Source organism: Cucumis melo, chromosome 6 (assembly GCF_025177605.1).
Source record: "Cucumis melo cultivar AY chromosome 6, USDA_Cmelo_AY_1.0, whole genome shotgun sequence".
NCBI lineage: Eukaryota > Viridiplantae > Streptophyta > Magnoliopsida > Cucurbitales > Cucurbitaceae > Cucumis > Cucumis melo.
In genome coordinates this window covers 15,713,658-15,733,236 of record NC_066862.1, presented here as the reverse complement: position 1 = coordinate 15,733,236, position 19,579 = coordinate 15,713,658, and the positions used below count along the sequence as shown (strand labels likewise).

The 19,579-nt window shown below is 35.4% G+C and overlaps 2 protein-coding genes across 5 annotated transcripts in view; one reads left to right on the top strand and one right to left on the bottom strand.

Annotated features, from left to right (window-relative positions):
* Positions 1–5,703: 5,703 nt before the first annotated feature.
* LOC103496817 (uncharacterized) lies at positions 5,704–8,572 on the top strand. Of its 3 annotated transcripts, XR_007821390.1 has the most exons (3): positions 5,709–6,412; positions 7,911–8,234; positions 8,554–8,572. XR_007821390.1 is itself a non-coding variant. In XM_008458822.3 (2 exons), exons 1-2 carry the CDS (start codon positions 5,855–5,857, stop codon positions 7,246–7,248), a joined length of 564 nt encoding a protein of 187 aa, XP_008457044.1. In that variant the 5' UTR covers positions 5,704–5,854; the 3' UTR covers positions 7,249–7,570. The 3 variants fall into 3 exon arrangements, 2 of the variants coding, with proteins under 2 accessions (XP_008457044.1, XP_008457043.1); XM_008458822.3 differs by lacking the exons at positions 7,911–8,234; positions 8,554–8,572 and adding an exon at positions 7,243–7,570 and having other exon boundaries at positions 5,704–6,412; XM_008458821.3 differs by lacking the exon at positions 8,554–8,572 and having other exon boundaries at positions 7,911–8,363.
* Positions 8,573–10,138: 1,566 nt separating this feature from the next.
* Positions 10,139–19,579, bottom strand: part of LOC103496816 (uncharacterized) — a 42,759-nt gene continuing 33,318 nt past the window's right edge. Inside the window, exons 13-23 of one of the 2 annotated variants that reach the window (XM_008458819.3) lie at positions 16,866–16,955; positions 16,032–16,214; positions 15,837–15,941; positions 14,978–15,136; positions 13,664–13,708; positions 13,334–13,555; positions 12,877–12,983; positions 12,723–12,776; positions 12,536–12,602; positions 12,218–12,452; positions 10,139–10,802 (exon numbers count right to left, since the gene is read on the bottom strand). In XM_008458819.3, the coding sequence (XP_008457041.1) occupies positions 12,291–12,452; positions 12,536–12,602; positions 12,723–12,776; positions 12,877–12,983; positions 13,334–13,555; positions 13,664–13,708; positions 14,978–15,136; positions 15,837–15,941; positions 16,032–16,214; positions 16,866–16,955 (1,194 nt within the window). In that variant the 3' untranslated portion in view covers positions 10,139–10,802; positions 12,218–12,290. Of the gene's footprint in view, positions 10,803–12,217; positions 12,453–12,535; positions 12,603–12,722; positions 12,777–12,876; positions 12,984–13,333; positions 13,556–13,663; positions 13,773–14,977; positions 15,137–15,836; positions 15,942–16,031; positions 16,215–16,865; positions 16,956–19,579 lie in introns of those variants that run through there. The other variant, XM_051085528.1, reaches the window with a different exon arrangement.

Here is a 19,579-nt window from a genome sequence, read left to right as displayed (position 1 = left end):
AATGACAATCATTATCAATAGCATCAAGTTATGCATTTTAGCTATCATTAATGTATAACCATAAATACATGCGGTCTCTTAAATTCAGTTCGAAGGTCTAGTAGTAGAATCTCTTACCTGGAGATTAGTTAAAACCGAAGGTAATCCTAACAGCAAGGTCAAGCATCCCAAGGAAAAATCCTAAACAATAAGGGTAAATAACTAAGTTTAATAATTGAACTTGCAGTTGATTAAGGATTCAAAAATCTAGTTGATTTAACTTACCAAAAATCGAGGCCGAAATCGATTTACACTTAGTTGGACAAATTCTCAGCTCGGTTTTCAGTTAAAAATCTAACCAATTTAATCTAACATTCAAAATTTCATTAATTATAGTTCAAAAATCAATATTTGTTGGACATTAACCAAAACTCAACTCAAACTTACCAAAAATAGGTAAAAAGCTAAAAATAAGCTTAGTAGCTCAATATGCTTGGCTAGGTGAAAAACTGGCTAGGTGGCTCGGCTGAAGGAAAACAGGCGGCTCAACTGCGGGAAAGGGGTGGCTCAGCTCGATTTGGAAAATAGCTTGGTGCGAGGAAAGGGGCGGCTCGGCTCGGCACGCGTGATCAACTCTTCGCGTGCAACTCTCGACGGACGACGGTGTGAAGAACGACGCATGGCTTCTCTTCCGCAAGGTGTCTGTTAACTTTCCATTAGAGTCCTGTAAAGAAGTACCCCTGAATTGGCATGTTTCCAAACACGTGCAATATGTGATCCCATAGGAACATATCTAGTATTCGGTGAACCCAAAGGAACACCTAGGACAAATTAGTTTTTAGTGTACCCGAAGGAAACACTAAGACAATCGGGCTATGAGTGACCCCATCGAATCACTCCTCGATAGATAATCAGCCTCTTTATACTAGACTATGTAGTTGTTACTACATAGTCAAGTAACAGCCTCTGTCTTGGAGTAAACCAAGATATCATCGATAAAAACTATAACAAAAGTGTCTATTAAATCCTTAAACACATTGTTCATTAGGTCCATAAATACCGCAGGAGCATTGGTCAAGCCAAAAGACATTACAATAAACTCGTAATGTCCATATCTGGAATGGAAAGCAGTCTTAGGAATGTCACTGTCTCTAATCCTTAGCTGGTGATAGCCTGAACGTAAATCGATCTTAGAGAAAACAATGGCTCCTTACAGCTGATCAAATAAGTCATCAGTCATGGGCAATGGATAGCAATTCTTGACTATCACCTTATTCAGCTCTTTGTGATAAATGCAAAGATACGTCGATCCATCCTTCTTCTTCACGAATAGTACTGGTGCTCCCCGAGCTGACACACTAGGTTGTATGAAACCCTTGTCTAGTAACTCCTGCAACTGGACCATCAGCTCTTTCAGCTCTGCTGGGGCCATTCTGTAAGGAGCTATAGATATTAGGGCAGTGTCTGGCTTCAACTCGATAGCAAAATCGATCTCCCTGGGAGGTGGAAATCCTGGAAGCTCATTAGAAAAAACATCAGGGTATTCTCTCCCCACTGGCTCAAATGACAAGGAAACTTCTGGCTCTCTAGTCTCCACTATACTGGCCAAGATACTCCAAGTACCCTGATTGAGTAGCTTACTGGCTTTCATGGCTGAGATGACTTTGGGTAAGACCACAGTCCTTGCCTCTTTAAATTTGAAACTAGCTGCTGAAGGAGGGTTGAAAACTACCTCTTTGCGGGAATAGTCTATACTTGCATGGTTGGCAGACAACCAATCCATGCTTAGAATTACATCAAAATCTCGCATGCCTAAAACTAGCAAAGTTACATCTAACACATGGTTCGCTATCTCTACTTGACATGCCTTTATCTCATCTTTAGACAACATAACTTCTCCTGATGGAGTAGAAACAGACAATATACTATTCAACAGTTCTACTTCTAAACCCATTTACCGAACAAAAACTGAGGATATGAAAGAATGGGATGACCCAAAGTCAAACAATACAAATGCGAAGTGCCCTAAGATTGGGAGCGTACCTGTCACCACAGTACCAGCTTGCTCGGCCCCTTGACGAGTAGTGGCAAAAACTCTTCCTTGCTGAGAAGTGAGAATCTGGTTCGAAGTAGTCTCAAATGATTATATAATTGATTGATTTTAAAGTTGGAATAATGATTTTTTTTTGTAAGGATAAATATTTATTGTTGGGAAAGATGAAAGTGAATTGATTGGAGAGAGATAATATTTGATTTAAAAAGGGAGATTTGATGGCCTTAAATGAAGAGAGAGAAGAAGTTGTTTTATATGGATGAAAATAAGGAAAAGATAAAAGAAAAATAATAATAATTACATTATTATTAACTTTTCTTTAAATAGACTCATTGGAAAACATGGAAAGTCCAACCCATCATCTTCTTCAAACAAACCCTAAAATATCCTAATTCTTTTTCTTCCATCAACCCGTTGCCGCCACCTCCTTCGTCGTGCATCGTCGCTCGAAGCCAGCCGCCGAAAAGATCATTTTCGCCTCACCGTCGCAAGCGTCGCCGAGCCTTCTCGGTTTTGTTTCACATTCGCTGCATCATCTGCCAAGTACTCGTCGCGCTCCGTTAGCTATCATTTGAAGCCAGTGCAAGTTAGTCGTTTCTGTCGCGTCAGCTATCGTCCGTCCGCATTCGCCCGAACCGCGCAGGTCGCTGGAGCAACCGCGTTCTTACGAAAGAGGAGCCGCGCGCCGTTCTTCGCACCGTTCATCCACCGGGAGTCGCACACGAAGAGTCGATTGCGCGTGCCGAGCCGAGCCGTCCCTTTCCTTGCGTCGAGTCGTTTTTCCAACCGAACCGAGCCGCCCCTTTCCTCGCGTTGAGTCGTTTTCCCTACCGAGCCGAGCCGCCTATTTTCCTTCAATCGAGTCACCTAGCCAAGCGATATTGAGCCACTAAGCTTATTTTTGGTTTTTTACATATTTTTTGTAAGTTTGAGTTGAGTTTTAGTTAATGCCCAACAAATATTGATTTTTGGACTTTAATTAATGAAATTATGAATGTTGGATTAAATTGGTTAGATTTAACTGGAAACCCAGCTGAAAATTTGTCCAACTAATTGTAAATCGATTTCGGCCTCGATTTTGGGTAAGTTAAATAAATTGAATTTTTGGATCTTTAATCAACTGCGAGTTCAATTATTAAACTTAGTTATTTACCCTTATTGTTTAGGATTTTTCCTTGGAAGCTTGACCTTGCTGTTAGGATTACCTTCGGTTTTAACTAATCTCCAGGTAAGAGATTCTACTACTAGACATTCGGATTGAATTTAAGAGACCGCATGTATTTATGGTTATACATTAATGATAGTTAAAATGTTTAACTTGATGCTATTGATAATGACTGTCATTATATGGGTGATTGATGATGATGACTGATATTATGTTTATTACTAGTAGTACATTGATGATGAAGACTGTGTTATGTCTTTGATGACAATGTTTAAGTAGAAATGATATGATCGATACTTATGCCATGTTTATGTTGATGTATGTGATGTTACATGCTATGGTTAGGTTGTGCTGTTAGCTTTAGTTATTAGAGTCGTACCTGCATGGTGTTCCTCGAGATCACCACCTTTTATGACTGTGTAGTTCGACGGGATCACCAGTCCAATATGACATAAACATAGACATGATTATAAGTGATTCGACGGGGTCACTCACAACCCGATTGGCTTAGTGTTTTCTTCGGGTACACTAAAGACCAGTTTGTCCTAGGTGTTCCTTTGGGTTCACCGAAGACCAGATATGTTCATACGGGATCACATATTTGCACGTATTCGGGAAGATGCCAGTTTAAGGGTACCATTGTATAGGTTTCTAATAGAAAGTTAACAGGCATCTAGCGGGACTAGTAGTAGGTCCTTTACTGAGTATATTTTTATACTCACTATTTCTTGTTTAATTTTAGAGGTAGAGTTAGAGGTAAGGGCAAACGGAAGCTGGCGAATGACAAGAAGTGATCGTGGTGAGTCATAGGGATCATTTTGCTTCGACCTTATGTCATTGATCATATGCAATTTTTTATTTTATTTTATTTTATTTTATTTATTTTTTTTAAAACTATACAAGGCTCGAGTTAGAATTTTATTAAATTTTATCATTACATACATTTGTTTATGATTTTTAATGAGTATATGAGGTTTTGTTTTATTTTCTATTTTTAATTTAAGAAATTTTATTTAACTTTTAATTAGTAATGACTTTGACTTAGTATAAGAAGTTGAATCGTTACATAGATCAACTAATTAAAACGTAAGAAATAGCAAAAAGAAGAAGTAGCACACAAATGAGAAGAAGGAAAAGAAGAAAAGAAAATTCTTGCCAATGATGGATGGGGGAACACCGACCGTAGAAATATTTGCCGCTATGATCAAAATGTCAATGATTAGCAAAGACTAAAACACAAATCAATTACGACGAACTTGTCGAGAAAAAATATCGTGTGAAGATTTAGGTATTCTTTTTTAAATAACTGAAAAGTGGAAATTTGGAGTGGCAATTTTTTTGCTCTAAAACGTAAGTACTTTCAATTTTCTTTATTATTTATGGAAATTTCCCTATTTGACATTTTTTTAAAAAAGTAGATGCATTTATTAATTTAAAAAATCCAATTGCTACAACGGACGAAAAGACATGGAGAAGGGAGAAGGGATAAAGAGAGAAGAATAAGTTGTTAGTTGAGAAAACTTTTAAACATACTCCTAAGTTTATTGACTAAAATAACTCATTAGAAACATTATGTACTAAACACACTATATCCATTATTTAGTGATCAAAAAGATTTTCTTTTTGATCTTAAGTTCAGTCAACGTTTAATGTATTATTTTTATGAATATATCAATTAAATTCTTTTTTATTTTGGAAACGTGATAGCTCTACGAAAGATTAACAAATTCCAAAATTAGCTCTTAAATGAACAATTCAGTTGATAATGTTTTTACTTCCAATTTTCAAGTTATAAATTCAAATTTTCAACTACACCACCCTTTCTAAAATACAAAATATATCTATATCTATATCTATATATATATATTTTAAAATAAAAGTATAGAAAAGATGATGTTTTAAAATATAGCATAATAAACAAATAATAATACAAATATAGCAAAATATCGTAATCTTTACGTGATAGACAACTATCTATGTCTATATATCATGAACTGTAAGAGACAATATATAGTTGTTTATTATAGATGGACTTTCATAGTTTACTATATTTATAAATATTTTCAGAAGTTTTGTTCATTAAAATGATTATTAAAACAGAAAACTTATTGCAAATGACAAAACTACTTAAAAATTTACAAAATATAACAAAATTTTATATTATATCAATAATAGATAACGTAGGTAAATTTTGTAGATATTTTGATGCATTTTGATATATTTAAAAAATGCTTAAAAAAATTATTATAAATGATAAAGTGAAAAATTAAAAAATTTTAGATTTCATCAAAGATAAATACTAATAAACTTCTATTGGTATCTATAAATATATGGATAGAGTTTTGGCGAAGGTCTATCTTTACGTTATACTATATTTAATAAATATTTTGATTTATTTTATTTTATTTTATTTAAAAATAAAAAGAATTTATCAAATGGTAAAAGAAAAGAAAAGAAAAGAAAATGTGAATGGTTATGGTTTGGTCCCTTGGTGAAAGAGAAGGGGAAGGGGAAGGTGAAGGATAGAGAGAGAAGAAAAGATAGGACTGAATTGAATCGACACACAAACAATCAAAACACTCGACAAAGTCTTCTTTCTTCCATTCTCTTCTCTCAAACCCAAGAAAAAAGTTCTCCTTTTTTCAAACCCTTCATCCATGGCGTCGCCTCTCTTTCTCCTCTTTCTCTTCACCATTTCCTTCTCAATTCCCTCTCAAGCTCGTCCTTGCAAATCCCTTTTCCTTTCCTTTTCCCTTCACCGTCACCGAACCCTCGATTCCCCCCATCCCTTTTCCCAGATGGCCATTATCGTCGATATCACCGAGTTCAAATCTTCCTCCTTTTCCTCTTCTTCCGATCCCCTTTTCCCCTCCGTCGCCGACCCCACCGACATCCTCCGCTTCGATCTCCCTCGTCCTACCCCTGTTTCAGCAACAACCCAACACTTCCCTTACGATTTCACCTCTCTCCGCGATCGCACCAAGGATATTCTCAGCGTTGTTGTCGCTTTGCTCTTTGGCGTTGGCTGTGGCGCTCTCACTGCTGCCACTATGTATTTGGCTTACTCTTTGTTTGCTGGTCAATTCGGGCATCGCTCCTCTGTGTATGATGACTTTGGGGAGGATGATGATGATCTCAGTGATGATAACAAGGAGAATATTAAGAAGATGGGTTATATCAACATCCCTGACGACGTTGCCCCCGTTAAATCAGTGGTATAATCATTTATATATATGTTCCGAAACCTTGGTTTGTTTCATCTTATAATCCAAATTATACCTAATGTTCGATTTCTGGATTGTAATTTGTCTAAGTTTCGAACTCAACTTCTCTGCAATATTACGTGAAAACTATGTTGTTAGTTGTCATATTTTTCTTTGAAAAATGTGTTTGTAAACATTATGATTCCTTGTTGGATTTCAATTGGACGTTTCAATGTCTTTGCATTTTACTTCCCATTGGCTTTGATCGATTAGGGGAGAGTATATATAATAGGGCCACAGGTTTCAAAGTTGTGTTTTTCGATTAAACTTCATTTGGGATTTTTCTATCTTGTAATGTAATGCTCACTTTTCCATTCCTTACTATTATGTCACTATTTTTAATACTTTTCTGGTTTAGACCTTGAACCAATTAGATTATGTTCATTTTTTCTCTTTCTATGGTTGAGTATAGCTCACTATTCGTGCTTTCTCTATTTCACTAACTCCTCGGTACTCACTCTATTTCACTAACTCCTCATTACTCTTAGGGCTCGTATGGATTGACTTTCTAAGGATTTATGAACACTTTTGTTTTTGCACTGGTTCACACTTGTTTAAACATTTAGAAAGTCAATCCAAGCACACCCTTAGTTTTTCATTTTTAAAAAACCAGCCTTTTCTTTTGGGGAGGGGAGGTTAAGATTTGAGTAGATGTAGTGATCAAATGGAGCAATCACAATGCTATGATCTTCAAGTTATGGTTCAAGGGATGGTAGCTTTAATGTTTTTGCATATTGTTTCTTCAATGTCAAATATCGTAGCGTTTGATGGTTATCTCACAGGGTTAGACAACGTGCACGATGTGCGCTGCGGATATTTTAACTGGCGGATCTCTACTTAACTGTTGACTTGTGTTGGACTTCATCAGCCCTTCCCTTATATATGTTCTCTTTTCAGTTCAACCTCTTTAATTAATTTTTTAAAGCTATTTACAGGGACCTGTATTTTTAGACCTCTCTAATGGTTACTTCTTCACAACATTGTTAATTTAAGGTTAAGTATTCCTTATGCCATGGCTTGAGGAAAGTTCCGTTTCATTTTGGTTTTGTACTGCCATATTATTGTTATTATAATTTCTTCTGCTCTGAAAGTGGTTAATGTCTTGTTTAATATTGTACTACCTACGAGTGCCCGTTCATTTTAATAACATGTGGAGCAGTTGATACTGCTTTAAGATAAGACCTTACCTATAAATTATATACTTAATTATTCCTGTAGTTCATAAGTTTGGGCTATAAGAATTCCAGAAAAGATTTATTTCATGATAAACATATTGGCTTATAATCTGTTTGACTGCCTAGAGCCTTGCCTGTTGCTTTCCTTTCCTTTTTTAGCATCTTTCTCCTTTCTTGCATTTGAACTAGTGGTGTTGGCCTATTTCTCTGAAGTTATGGAATAACTATTGAACAAGATCCTTCAGTATCCATCTTTGTAAACCATGTTGTTGTAGGGTTTCGCTCTCTCGTGTAGAATGAAATGATATGGAGAGACGAATCGCATTGTGAAAGTTAAGGTCAAGTAGGTTGCAGGAAGGGAATAATTATTGCACAAGAAAGGACTGAAGCTAACTAAGAACAGAAAGGATTGGAGCTTTGGTGATGTGACTTTGCGAGTGGAGTTTGGGATTCCTTTTTTTTTTGGACGTTTGGCATGAAGAGTGTTTGCCACAGAGATGTCAGTGCTACGAGGAGTTTCTACTCAATCCACCTTTTTGGGAGAGACTGGTTTCTTTGGCTTGCTTGGTGTATGCGGTCTTGTAGGTTCTGTGGGGCAGGTGAGTTGAGTGGGATCATATGGAGTTTTGATCTTTGATTTCATGTTTCCCTCTCGAGTTTCATTTCAAAGACCTTTTGTAACTTATAATTTCACGTAGTTGGAGCTCATGTAGTGAGTATTTCCCTTTTTTGAGGCTTTTTTTTTTTTTTTATATGCATGTGTATTCTTTTTCAATGAAAGTGAGTCTATTTTTATTAAAAATTAAAGAAAAAAAGATTGAAGTTGGGGACTTTGGGTGAGACATCCTCCCTATGTTGTGCAAAGATCTTGAAAACCCAAGCCAATGATAACATTTTCTTAACCTCTCTTTCTTTAAGGTCCCTACTCGAGTTGGTCTCTCAGCTAGACGGCTAAATAAGGAAAACAAATTCCAAAAGAACCTGAGTTGGGCAGTTAGTTCCAAAGTGTTTAAAGGCTATATCTTCAAGTGGAGACTCAAATACTTTTCTTCACTGCCAGGAGACAACAATTTTGTAGATTTCGGTGAAAATTGATCTGTGGTTGTCTGAAGTGCTTTCAGGTTGGCTACACTGTCGAAGTGTGCAGCCAGAGCTCTTTTATGACTAAAAAGATGCCAAAGGAATTTTCAAGGTGGAGTGAAGTTCTTAGATGAGTGATAGGTTCATTTAGTTGGTTAATTTAAAAAAGGGTTTTTTTTTTTTCGTTTTTTTTCCAATTAACCTCAGTAGGTGTTAGATTATTATGCACTCATAGTTTCTTCATAAGAGGTTATCTTTGTTGACATTTTTTCTCAAAAGATTATACAATCACAGTTTCTTCATAAGAGGTTCATCTCCTTTTAGTAAAAGCTGTAGCATTTCAAAATTTCAACAGTTGAATTCTAAGAATTTTTGCTATTTTTTACCAGATTCAAAATTAATTTGAAGCATGTTTTTAATCATATAAGATCAATTTTGATGGAATGAAAACCACATTTAAAATGTAAAATTGATTTTGTAGTATGAAACAGTACGAGTGATTCCGATTTCTTGGATCATAATCAACTGGCCAACATTAGGAATGAGAAAGTTTGAGATGATAGTGCAATTCTCATTGCCTTTGTTGGGCCACGAGGGGTCATGGAACAAGATGAGCGTCTTGTGGATTACTGATGGGATCTTGGTTTTAATTGCTAAATGGATTTAGGAAACTATGGGCTGACTATTATTTATTCATTTATTTACATTAACAATCGTATGGTTCTAATGAAAAATGGTTCCGTTAGTTATATTTTTAATGTATTTAGGGGTTCTGCACGATTTTGGTTAGGTTGACGGTTTAATCAGTTTCGGTTGTTTTGAATCAAATTATTGGAGAATTTAAGTAAACTCAGTTTTAGCCGAACAAACCCCTAATAGAAAACTTTCTGAACACAACTTTAATGGACTATGGACGATTATATTCTAATAGAAAACTTTCTGAACACAACTTTAATGGGTTCGTTTTCGAAATTTACCAACTTTTCTTATGGTCAAAGCGAATTAGTTCCTACCTATTATTTTTCAAAATGCAGCTTAGAGAAACTGAAGCACAGAAAGTACAAACATATTTATTATCATATAACATGAATTGAGTTTTAATTTACAATTAATCACTCATGCTTGTTACAACGATCTTTTACCTCTCCTGGAAAATTATATTAATTTAATATTATTTAATGATAATAACAAAACATTATCACATTTTATCTTCATGTCTTCAAACAGACAAAACGTAATATTCGATGAATATTATGAATATTATAGGATAGAATTAAGACCCATCCATAACTAACCTGATCATAAATCAACTGGTATAAGTATATAACATCAAGCTCAGAGATTAATTGTTTGAATTCTCCAACTCTATATGTCAGAACTAAGAAAACCAAAAAACCTTATCAATGAGCCGACAGAATATCAGTTATAAAAAGGCATTTTACTATCTTACATTCCCACAAGATTCAACTCGACCAGCAAAACCACATCGAAGTTAGTGGAACACCCACAAAAAATAATGGCTTCTATATTTAGCCTTTAATATGAAGAGATCCATATTCAACATATAAGAAAACCCTAGATTTATCAGTCAACAGATAATCATCTTGTGGTAGCAGTAGAAACAAATAGACATTCAACGATCTGAAAATTCCAATCAAATTTCCCTAACCAACCGACCGAACTATTTGATGTTTTTGATCTTTACTTCTTGCCTCCAGGGTGATTCCTTTTTACCTCTTCCTCCCATGTTATTCTTTCATTTCATCTAAGTAAAGTGGCCAAGAAGGGAAAGAGAGCAGATCTATTACAAACTCAGACGATGATAATTTGTGTTTTTGGAACGCACAGTTGAGAACAAAACTTTCCACTACGACAAAGTACTGTCGACAAGAACTTTGAAAGTCTCCTCTGAAGTCTTGATTTCTTCTTCCTTCGCATTCAACAACTCCGCAAGCTATTTACAGAGTTCGTATTTTGAAGAGGGATATCTGTACAAACAAGCTTTCCGTACAAAACTGATAAATGACGCCAACCCAATCAATTAAAATTAACAGATTTACAAACCATCCAAAATTCTTTGAAATCACCTGCATGATAAATGAGAACTCATAAAGAGAGAAACTAAACAGCAGAAAAGGCCGAAGAATGATTAATGATGTAATTTTAAGTTTTATTTTATTTTGGTAGCTTTCAAAATGTTCCTCTTGTACTTCCAACTTTTGTTCACTTCAGTCCTTGAACTTTTTTAAAAAGTGACCATCCCTGTTTTCAAAACTTTAACAAAATTTTATATACAACAGAAACCTTTTTACACAAATTTCTAGCTACATTATAAGAAATTGTTTATAAAGTGTCATGCAAAATTTGTAATAAGAAATGAGATAAAAATGAAAATGACGGGTCCAAAATGGTCATTTTCTAAAAGTAGAACAGAAGAATATATGTTTTGAAAGAACTAAGATGAACACAAATTTAAAATATACCAAAATGGACGTTTTGGAAGTACAAGAGATTAATGAACAAAAGCAAGAAACAGAACCAAAATAATATTTAAACCTTTTAGACCCGATTCATCTCTTTTTCTTGTGCCCGTATTCAGCCAAGTGTTGGAAAACTTTGTTCTCTGTTTTCAATATTTTGTGGGTGTTCTAAAGAGGATTGTAGAGATTTGGTAAGGCAGCTTCTAGGAGGTCCATGTTTCAACAGTTTTGTTTAATTCTAGGAGGTTCACGATTAATTTGGTTTAATGCGATAAAAAGAAATCAAAGGGTTTTTCATGACAAATCTCTCAAATGGCTAGAACATTACAAAGTTGCTCATAGAAATGCTTCATCGTGGTGCATCCTCTCTAAAGATTTGTGAGAAATGCTTCATCTTGGTGCATCCTCTCTAAAGATTTTGACAGCTACAGTCTCAGAGTTCACCTAAATTGGAGCCTTTTATCTCCTAAACTTAATTATGAATTATTGTTGATTGGTCGTTTCGCTCGCTTTTTGACCGCCCCTTAAACAGATTCAATAATTTTTTTGTTTTATCAAGGATTGTCTGTCTTCCAGGTATTAATATATTATGCTGTAAAGATTGTTTGCTCGGCCCTTTTACTCATGCTTGTTATCTTTTATTTTGGATATGATGAGGGCCCTAAGGAGGTGTCAACCTCAGTTGAGATGTCTGAGTGTGCCTACTGATCCTTAGGTTCTTTTGGTCAATGTATAACTCTTTTGTACTATGAGCTTTAGTCTCATTTTTATCTAATAAAAATGAATTGTTTTCCTTTCAAAAGAAAAAAAAAACATTTTTTTATTTCAACATCATGCGGGAGTGAGAGTATTAGAACGAACTCTTGATCGAGGAGAAATATTTAATCAGTTGAGGTATGCTTAATTTATATTCAACTGAATCTAAACTATCAATATTTAGAAAGAACCATTATTGCTTGTTGATAGTCTATTGTACAATGATCATCGTCAGAAGAGCATTCAGAGATGGATGAAAAACTTACTCTTTTTGTGCAATTGAACAACAGGAGAAGAGCTCAACATGGAACTGTCGGAGCATCAATTGGTAGAAAAAGATTACGGCATCTTCAAAGCTTGTTTAAGTTGAGCAAATGCTGCTGGATGCATGCTACTAATGGCTGAATTAAAGGAATCTCCATGGAGCGCAGCACAAGTTTGAAGATTTCCACGTACAGAATCTTCTAGTGACAATTGATTGATAGGATCTGAAGCCTTGATCTTAACAGGAGAACAATGTATAAGAAAAGAGCTACTGCATGTGTTTCATCAAATAATTTGACCACTAAAACTTAGAAGGTTACCTGTCGTCTACGAAGTTCCTTGCTTGGTATGGTTTCCGCACAATTGGTCGAGCTAGTATATTCATCACTAGCATTAATTATAATTAAGAAGCAAACATTAGGAGTAGGAACTCGTATGCAAATATATTATTCAATATGGAAATAATTCAACAGCAAAACAACGCAAGCCGAATCATCAGGTTCACACCTGGATTCCTCTGTTTGGTCATCCACTCCACCCAAAATGACAGTGGTGCATACACTGGCACACAAAGTAATCAAAGTATCAAAACCAAATGAAAGGAACCTCAACATCTATTCACATTTTAACTAGGAATAAGGTTCAAAGTCAGATTATGTACCTCAAGATCTGATCAAGCTTATCAAGGACTTGGGGTAGTCTTAAAGTCAAAATTATGGAAAGTGCTAAGCCATACATTTTCTTTTGAACGGATGATACATTGTCCACCTGTGACCAAATAAAAAACTTTAAGGATAATGCAGAGTCATTGATGCCAAACCTAAGACATTCAAGAAGTAGGTCCCATCTCAACCGTTCCATCAGACCTTAGAATTTAGAACATGAGTGTGCAGAAAGATAAATGCTTCAGTTTGAGCCTAATTTCCAACCATAAATTATCATTCTCTACCTGGCTTGTAATGATGCAACCAAGCATCGAAGGAGTTTCAACCATAAGAACCGACTGTCTATGGGACTTTTATTCTTATTCAAAAGTGGCCATACAAGAGATTAACCCTCTAACTAACAACAAACTAAAATGATTATCAAACTAACCGAAAGAAAGATAAGCTACTAACCTTGTCAAGCCACAAGTCAACCAAAGAAAGAAGAATATTTTCTTCAGTTTGGATTCCTTCCTTTTGGAGGAGCACTGTAAGGGATGGTTCAGTCATCAACTGGGCAAGATAGTTTGTATTCATCACCAAAACCCTTGCCAGGATGGCAGCTGAAGATGCTTTGACTGATGTCTTGGAAGGATCACATTCATCTTTCCCGCTCAAGCATATAACAACCAATTTCTAGTACCAATGTTGAAAGAGACAAATTTAGAAAAAAGCTTGTGGAAAGCCTAAAATTACTACAAATGGAACAAAATGAACGTTTCACAGAAAAGGTATTCAGCGTACTTGAAGAGTGCTGCCTATCATTGGGGGAACGACAATAGGAAAGCACTGCAGAATAACAAGAGTAAGATATTGGAACTGTATAGATCAGTAAGGGCTCTAAATCTTTCCACTGTAGAGCACAATTTGACAATTGAGAAAATTGACGTTAATTTATTATCATATGGACTTGCAAATACATGTTAAATGAATCTAACAGAAAAAATGAATTAACAATGCGCCACAACATGAAGAACATTCCTCGAGCACTACTAAAAATGTAACCATCTAACATAACACAGTGAAATATATTCTTACACATGGTATCATATTTCAAAACTATTTTAATCACACTTCTTTCTTTCTGCATGGAAGGTCCAAGACTCATACGAGACTGGAAAATTGACAAAGTCCATCATGTGTTTAACATTTTTAGTCAGATCTATTTCGTGTGGCCAGATAATATTTTACAAAGCTGGAGTCCCATTTTATAAATGGTGTTCCTCCTTATTGTGGGTTGGTTTTTTTGTACATGCTTGTATGCTTTCATTTATTATCAATGAAAGTGGTTATTCTCATTAAAAAAAATGTGGTTGCTACATGATAGCATTGTTCAAAATATTGAGAGGCTAGAAAAAGAGGCTCGTTAATTCTTATGTGGGGAAAAGAAATCTGATGATATTGGAACTCCAACATTATTTAGGGAGGAGGAAAGTGCTATATTCAGTGAGCCGACTGCCCTAGAAATGAGGAAAGATAATTAATTTGGCAGAAGGTTGACAGTTTTCAACAAAATATAAAAGTCCCCTTGATCTTGTTGATTTTAGTTGCCACCAAGTAAGGTTGAAGTTCGCCAACTTCTACATGATCAAGGCCACTGAAGAATGTGAGAATCTTATAGTATAACATATATATATATATATTACGATGAGTGATACATTTGACGATGGGAATATAAAAGGTGGGCTATGAAGGATAGAGAGTCCATCCTAACCTACAACAACGCTATGAAGACTACAAAAATACTTTCCAATAAACCATAATACAAGAAAAATTGCTATATCATAAGATTCTCTGATTAGGGAAAGCCAAAAGGAACAAAAAATGTAATAATGGCTTTCCCTAAAAATGTGATTAGGGCATATATCCTTGACCAAGAGGTCAGATTTTCAAATCCTTCCATCTAAATGTTCAACTGAGTGAAAAAATAAAAATAAGAATAAAAATAAAAGAAACAAACTTCTTCTCTAGTTGTCTGAATAAAACATTGGAAATAAGGGCAAAATTCTGCTGGTATTGGCACTCTTTGTAAGCTTAAAAAAATAAACAAACTCATACCTGCACCAGAAGGTCAATAATTGGAAGAGTTGAAAGCAGTCCTTTGTCATTGACATTACCAACAATTGAATCAAGAATTATTGCGATGCTAGTAGCATGCATGCTTTGAAATTCGTTACCCCCCAAAAGGATGTAAGTCTCAATTATGTTGATGGCAACCTGATTTAAGACAATTTAAAATGCTTAAGAAAAAAGTAGTAGACCGAACTAGAAGTTAGCACAAGGTAACACACTGCAAACTTTCTTCACACTACCAATCAGTAAAAATTAATTCTAGTCTAGCTCTTTAGAAGCCTAATGTCTAACCGCTTAAAGTAACCTCAAGGTGAAAATGAGAACGTTGCTACTCATTTAGCTTGCAAACCCTTTAACTCGAACAACTTTTTACCATCACTATCAATCTAGCATGTCCCCTATGCAAGGATGGCATGTACAAAACGAGAAAAGAACCAAATACGGTCACAAACAATCAGATAAAAATGCTGTAGCTCTTCTCAGGAGCCTATATTCCACCACTCAAAGTCACCTCAAGGTGAAAATGAGAACATTGCTACTCATCTATCTTTCCATCCCTCTCATTTGAAAAAATTCTTCACTGAACTGGCACCACTGACCATTCCAATACCAAGATGACTGTTGAAAGTGTTTGATGACTTTAGTAAGCGAGCAAAACCAACATTTACTAGCCACATGGGAACATATTACGTTAGAACTAATTTCATTTTAATTAATAAACTATTTAATTGAAAGAAATGAAATGCATCAAAAGCCTGCAAAAACCATATCCTATTGAATTCTATGGAAGAAATAGATTAATTACCATCCAACTTAATCTAAGCCAAAAAAGAAGAAGCCTAACCTCCAAATGATCAAAACTCCTCTCCATGATATCCACCAGTCGAGGAAAGTATGCTAGCAGAGAAGGAACCAATGAAGGAGCATGAGATACTGTTGATTCCCATAACTGTATGTACATTTCATTTTAGCAGTGACAGAATATCAAAGAAATGTAATAATACATTAAAGAGAATATGTCAATGTCATAGACTAGTACCAGCAGGCTATCTTCGAGAAGATTGAGTTCGTCTGGATGATTTATGTCAATGCTCCTATCCAAAATGGGCATTAACATGTTATAGCAAATGGGTGATTGATAACCAAGTGCAACCACAAGATTCCGCAGAGCAATAAGAAGCTGAATCTGCAGAAGGCTTTCACCAGAAGATTCCTCCCAAACCTAATTGACAACATACAGTAATACATCACTAATTTACATTTATAGGAAGCAAACCATAACTATAATGAGCTTACAAGACCAAAGATGCATGGCTGTGTGGTAAAAAAAACAAATAACATGACACGAGAGCAGAAAGAACCGATCATTCAAAATAAAGAATGAAGACACAACTAACTGAAAAAGGTTTATTTTACAGATCAATCATCTTGAACATTATTTTTAAGTATACCTACCAATTCAGTTTATATATATACGACCTAAAAGCTTAAGCTGATGGGTAAAAACAAATGCAATATAATATCATCTAACATTCTCTCTTGTGAGCTTGAAATATGAAGAAAGCCCAATAAGTGAAAATCAATATTAATTTGAGAAGAAATAACATTGCATGGGCTCAAACATAGAACCTCTTGGATCACATGTTTGGGTGCCATCTTAAATCATGGATTGAGTCAAACGCTTAAGTCTATGAGTGGATGCTAATTTAAGATTTATCTAGTTTTCCTGATGTTAGATGGAAATGAAATTATTAGTACTTTTAAGTTCGACATGCACGTTGTACTATAAACCTTTTTTGGAAGTAGCCAATAACTTATTTTAAACAATAGATACAGTAAAAGAAATATTTATATATATATACACACACCTTACCTTCTGAAAAAATGATACCAACAGATTCGAATATGGAATGACTTCACTGACACGGCCAATCAAAACCGATATTAAATTTAGAACTTGAACCTGAAGAGAAGATGTTTAACACATGCAGTCAAACAAAAAGATATGTTAAAAATTGAAAGTGAAATCTGAATTATACATAATCAGCATATCTTATTTCAGTGTTTGCTACCGCTTTTAAAGCAGAACAAAGGACCAAAAGAGGTTGCCACCAGTTGTAGAAGAAACTAAGAAGGGACTTCCACATTCAGAAAAATCCACTAATTGAAGTCCATCTTCGCATTATTTATAAAAATGAAAATAAAAAGAAAAAAGAGAGAAAAATTCCATTCCTTTTAAGTCTATATATGTCAAAAGATTCTTGAAGTAAAGGGAGCAAGGATGTAATATCTTGGGTCCCAACACAATAACTATGTTATGTGCATTCATGCTTTTCCCACATGTATGAGATGTGTGATTGCACGCTCGCGCACATCTAGGCTCAAGAAGGCCCGTGACATATGAGACATGTGATTGCATGGTTGCCGGGCTGCAGACATCCATGTGAGACGTGCAACGTCGAGTAGAGTGAAACGTGACAGATGTGGTAGATTGATACATTGCACATGTATGCAATCCAATAGGCCAACAAAAGCATGTGTGGATAGCACATAAGACAAAGGCACACGAGGTACCTTGTTGAGCAAGTAAACAATGTGTGCATGAGGCACATGCCGTTTGTAGGGGTAGCACCTAATGGTAACTAACAATTGCGTCCATAAGCACAAAGATAGTACGCTTTTTTTTTTTAAACAGAAACAAAACTTTTCGTTGATAAAATGAAAACAGGCTAATGCTCAAAATCCAATATACGAAAGAGCAAAATACAGAAACATAAAAACTTGGGATCAAAAGGTGCACACAAATATCTCAACTAGGTTGACACATACATAGCACGATCATCCCATTCCTATACAAGAGAACCCCTCATTGTTTTTGTAACCTGATTACTTAGAGAAAATAATAGCATTCCAATTAAGACAAATATCCTAAATAGAATAATTTCCAAAGAACTTCAACTTGGAACTCCATGAGAACTTCGACTGTAAACAAGTAGAACCAAGGCGATCTAACCAATTGAAGGGCTTATCATAAAAGTCTTTGATTTCTTAACCAAATCTCAGAAATTAAGAGGTCATAACTGCATTTGACCAAAGAATCTATGCTTTAGAAGACATAAATGGGACAACCAACATTTGGGACATGTTTGCTCGAAGTGACTGCCCAAAAACCCAAGATAAGTTGAAGTAGGAGAATAACTTCCACCAGCACTTGCTTGTATGGGAGCAATCAAACAATAAATGTTGTAAATCTTCTCCATTTGCTAGACACAGCGAGCAAGGAGATAAGCTTTGATTCCTAGGCTTATGTTGTAAAGTGGCAGAGCAATTGACTTCTCGGGACACTTGGATCTCCAAAGGCTACGATAAATATCTTTGTCTGAAGAGGAAGAAGAGTCTTTAAATATTTTGTCAAAGAATTTGCCAAGAACCTTCTTGAGCAAAATCCAAAGACCATACCTTGAATTGGTGTTGTTTGTGTAAAGTCCACAAAGAATCCCAAAACCATCTTTCTATACTCGTCCTTTCTTCAAAAAAAGCTTACACTATCTCTTAGATGTTTTTCATTGGAATGCTGTGTCTCCCAAGAATGTTCACAATTGGTTCAGGCTCTGGCTTACAGAGCGCCCCTTCAAACAACATAAAAAGATCTTATGGCAACATGTTGTTCAATTTGGGTTCTTCGGAATGAAAGGAACTGGATAGTCTTTCTTCACCAAAAACAGAAAGATCAGAACTGTTTGGAATGGAAGGAACTGAATAGTCTTTGAAAGAGGACCGTCGATTGATTTGGGCTAATGTCATAAAGTCAATGCTTGCTGAAGTATAGTTTGAAAGAAATCAAGAGGAAAGAGATTTAATCCAGAAAAATAAGCTGAATTGGTTAAAATTGGGAGATGAAAATTCTAATTTCTTCCATCGCTTGCTGCCAAAAAAGAGGCAGCTTGATTTTAGAATTGATTGATGACCAAGGTACTCCTACAGTTTCCTTTAATGGAATTGAAAGCCTCATTATTGAATTCTACAAGTCTCTCTACACAAAATCTGGAAGCCTCATTATTGAATTCTACAAGTCTCTCTACACAAAATCCCCTTAGGCAGGCTCCCTTCCTAACCCTCTTCAATGGTCAGTGGTTTCAGCGGAACAAAATACAAGGCTTACTTCAAGATTCAGCCTGCCCAAGATAAAATTTGCACTCCAATTATTGGGTAAAAACAAGGCCCCTAGTCCAGATGGATACACAGCTGAGTTTCTAATTAAATTTTGGGATCATTTCAAAGATAATTGCCTTACTCTTTTCAATGAGTTTTGTGAGAACGGGAAGTTAAATGCATGTGTAAAAGAGAACTTGATTTGTTTAATCAAGAAGAAAGAAGATGCAGTAAGGGTAAAAGACTTTAGGCCAGTGAGTCTTACAACATTAATTTATAAGCTGATTGCAGAGGTACTCGCAGAAAGATTAAAGAAAGTAATGGCAAGTATCATTGCTCCAACACAAAGCAATTTTCTGGAAGGGCACCAAATCATGGATCCTATTTTAATTGCAAACGAAGTTGTGGAGGAATACAAAACCAGAAAAAAGAAAG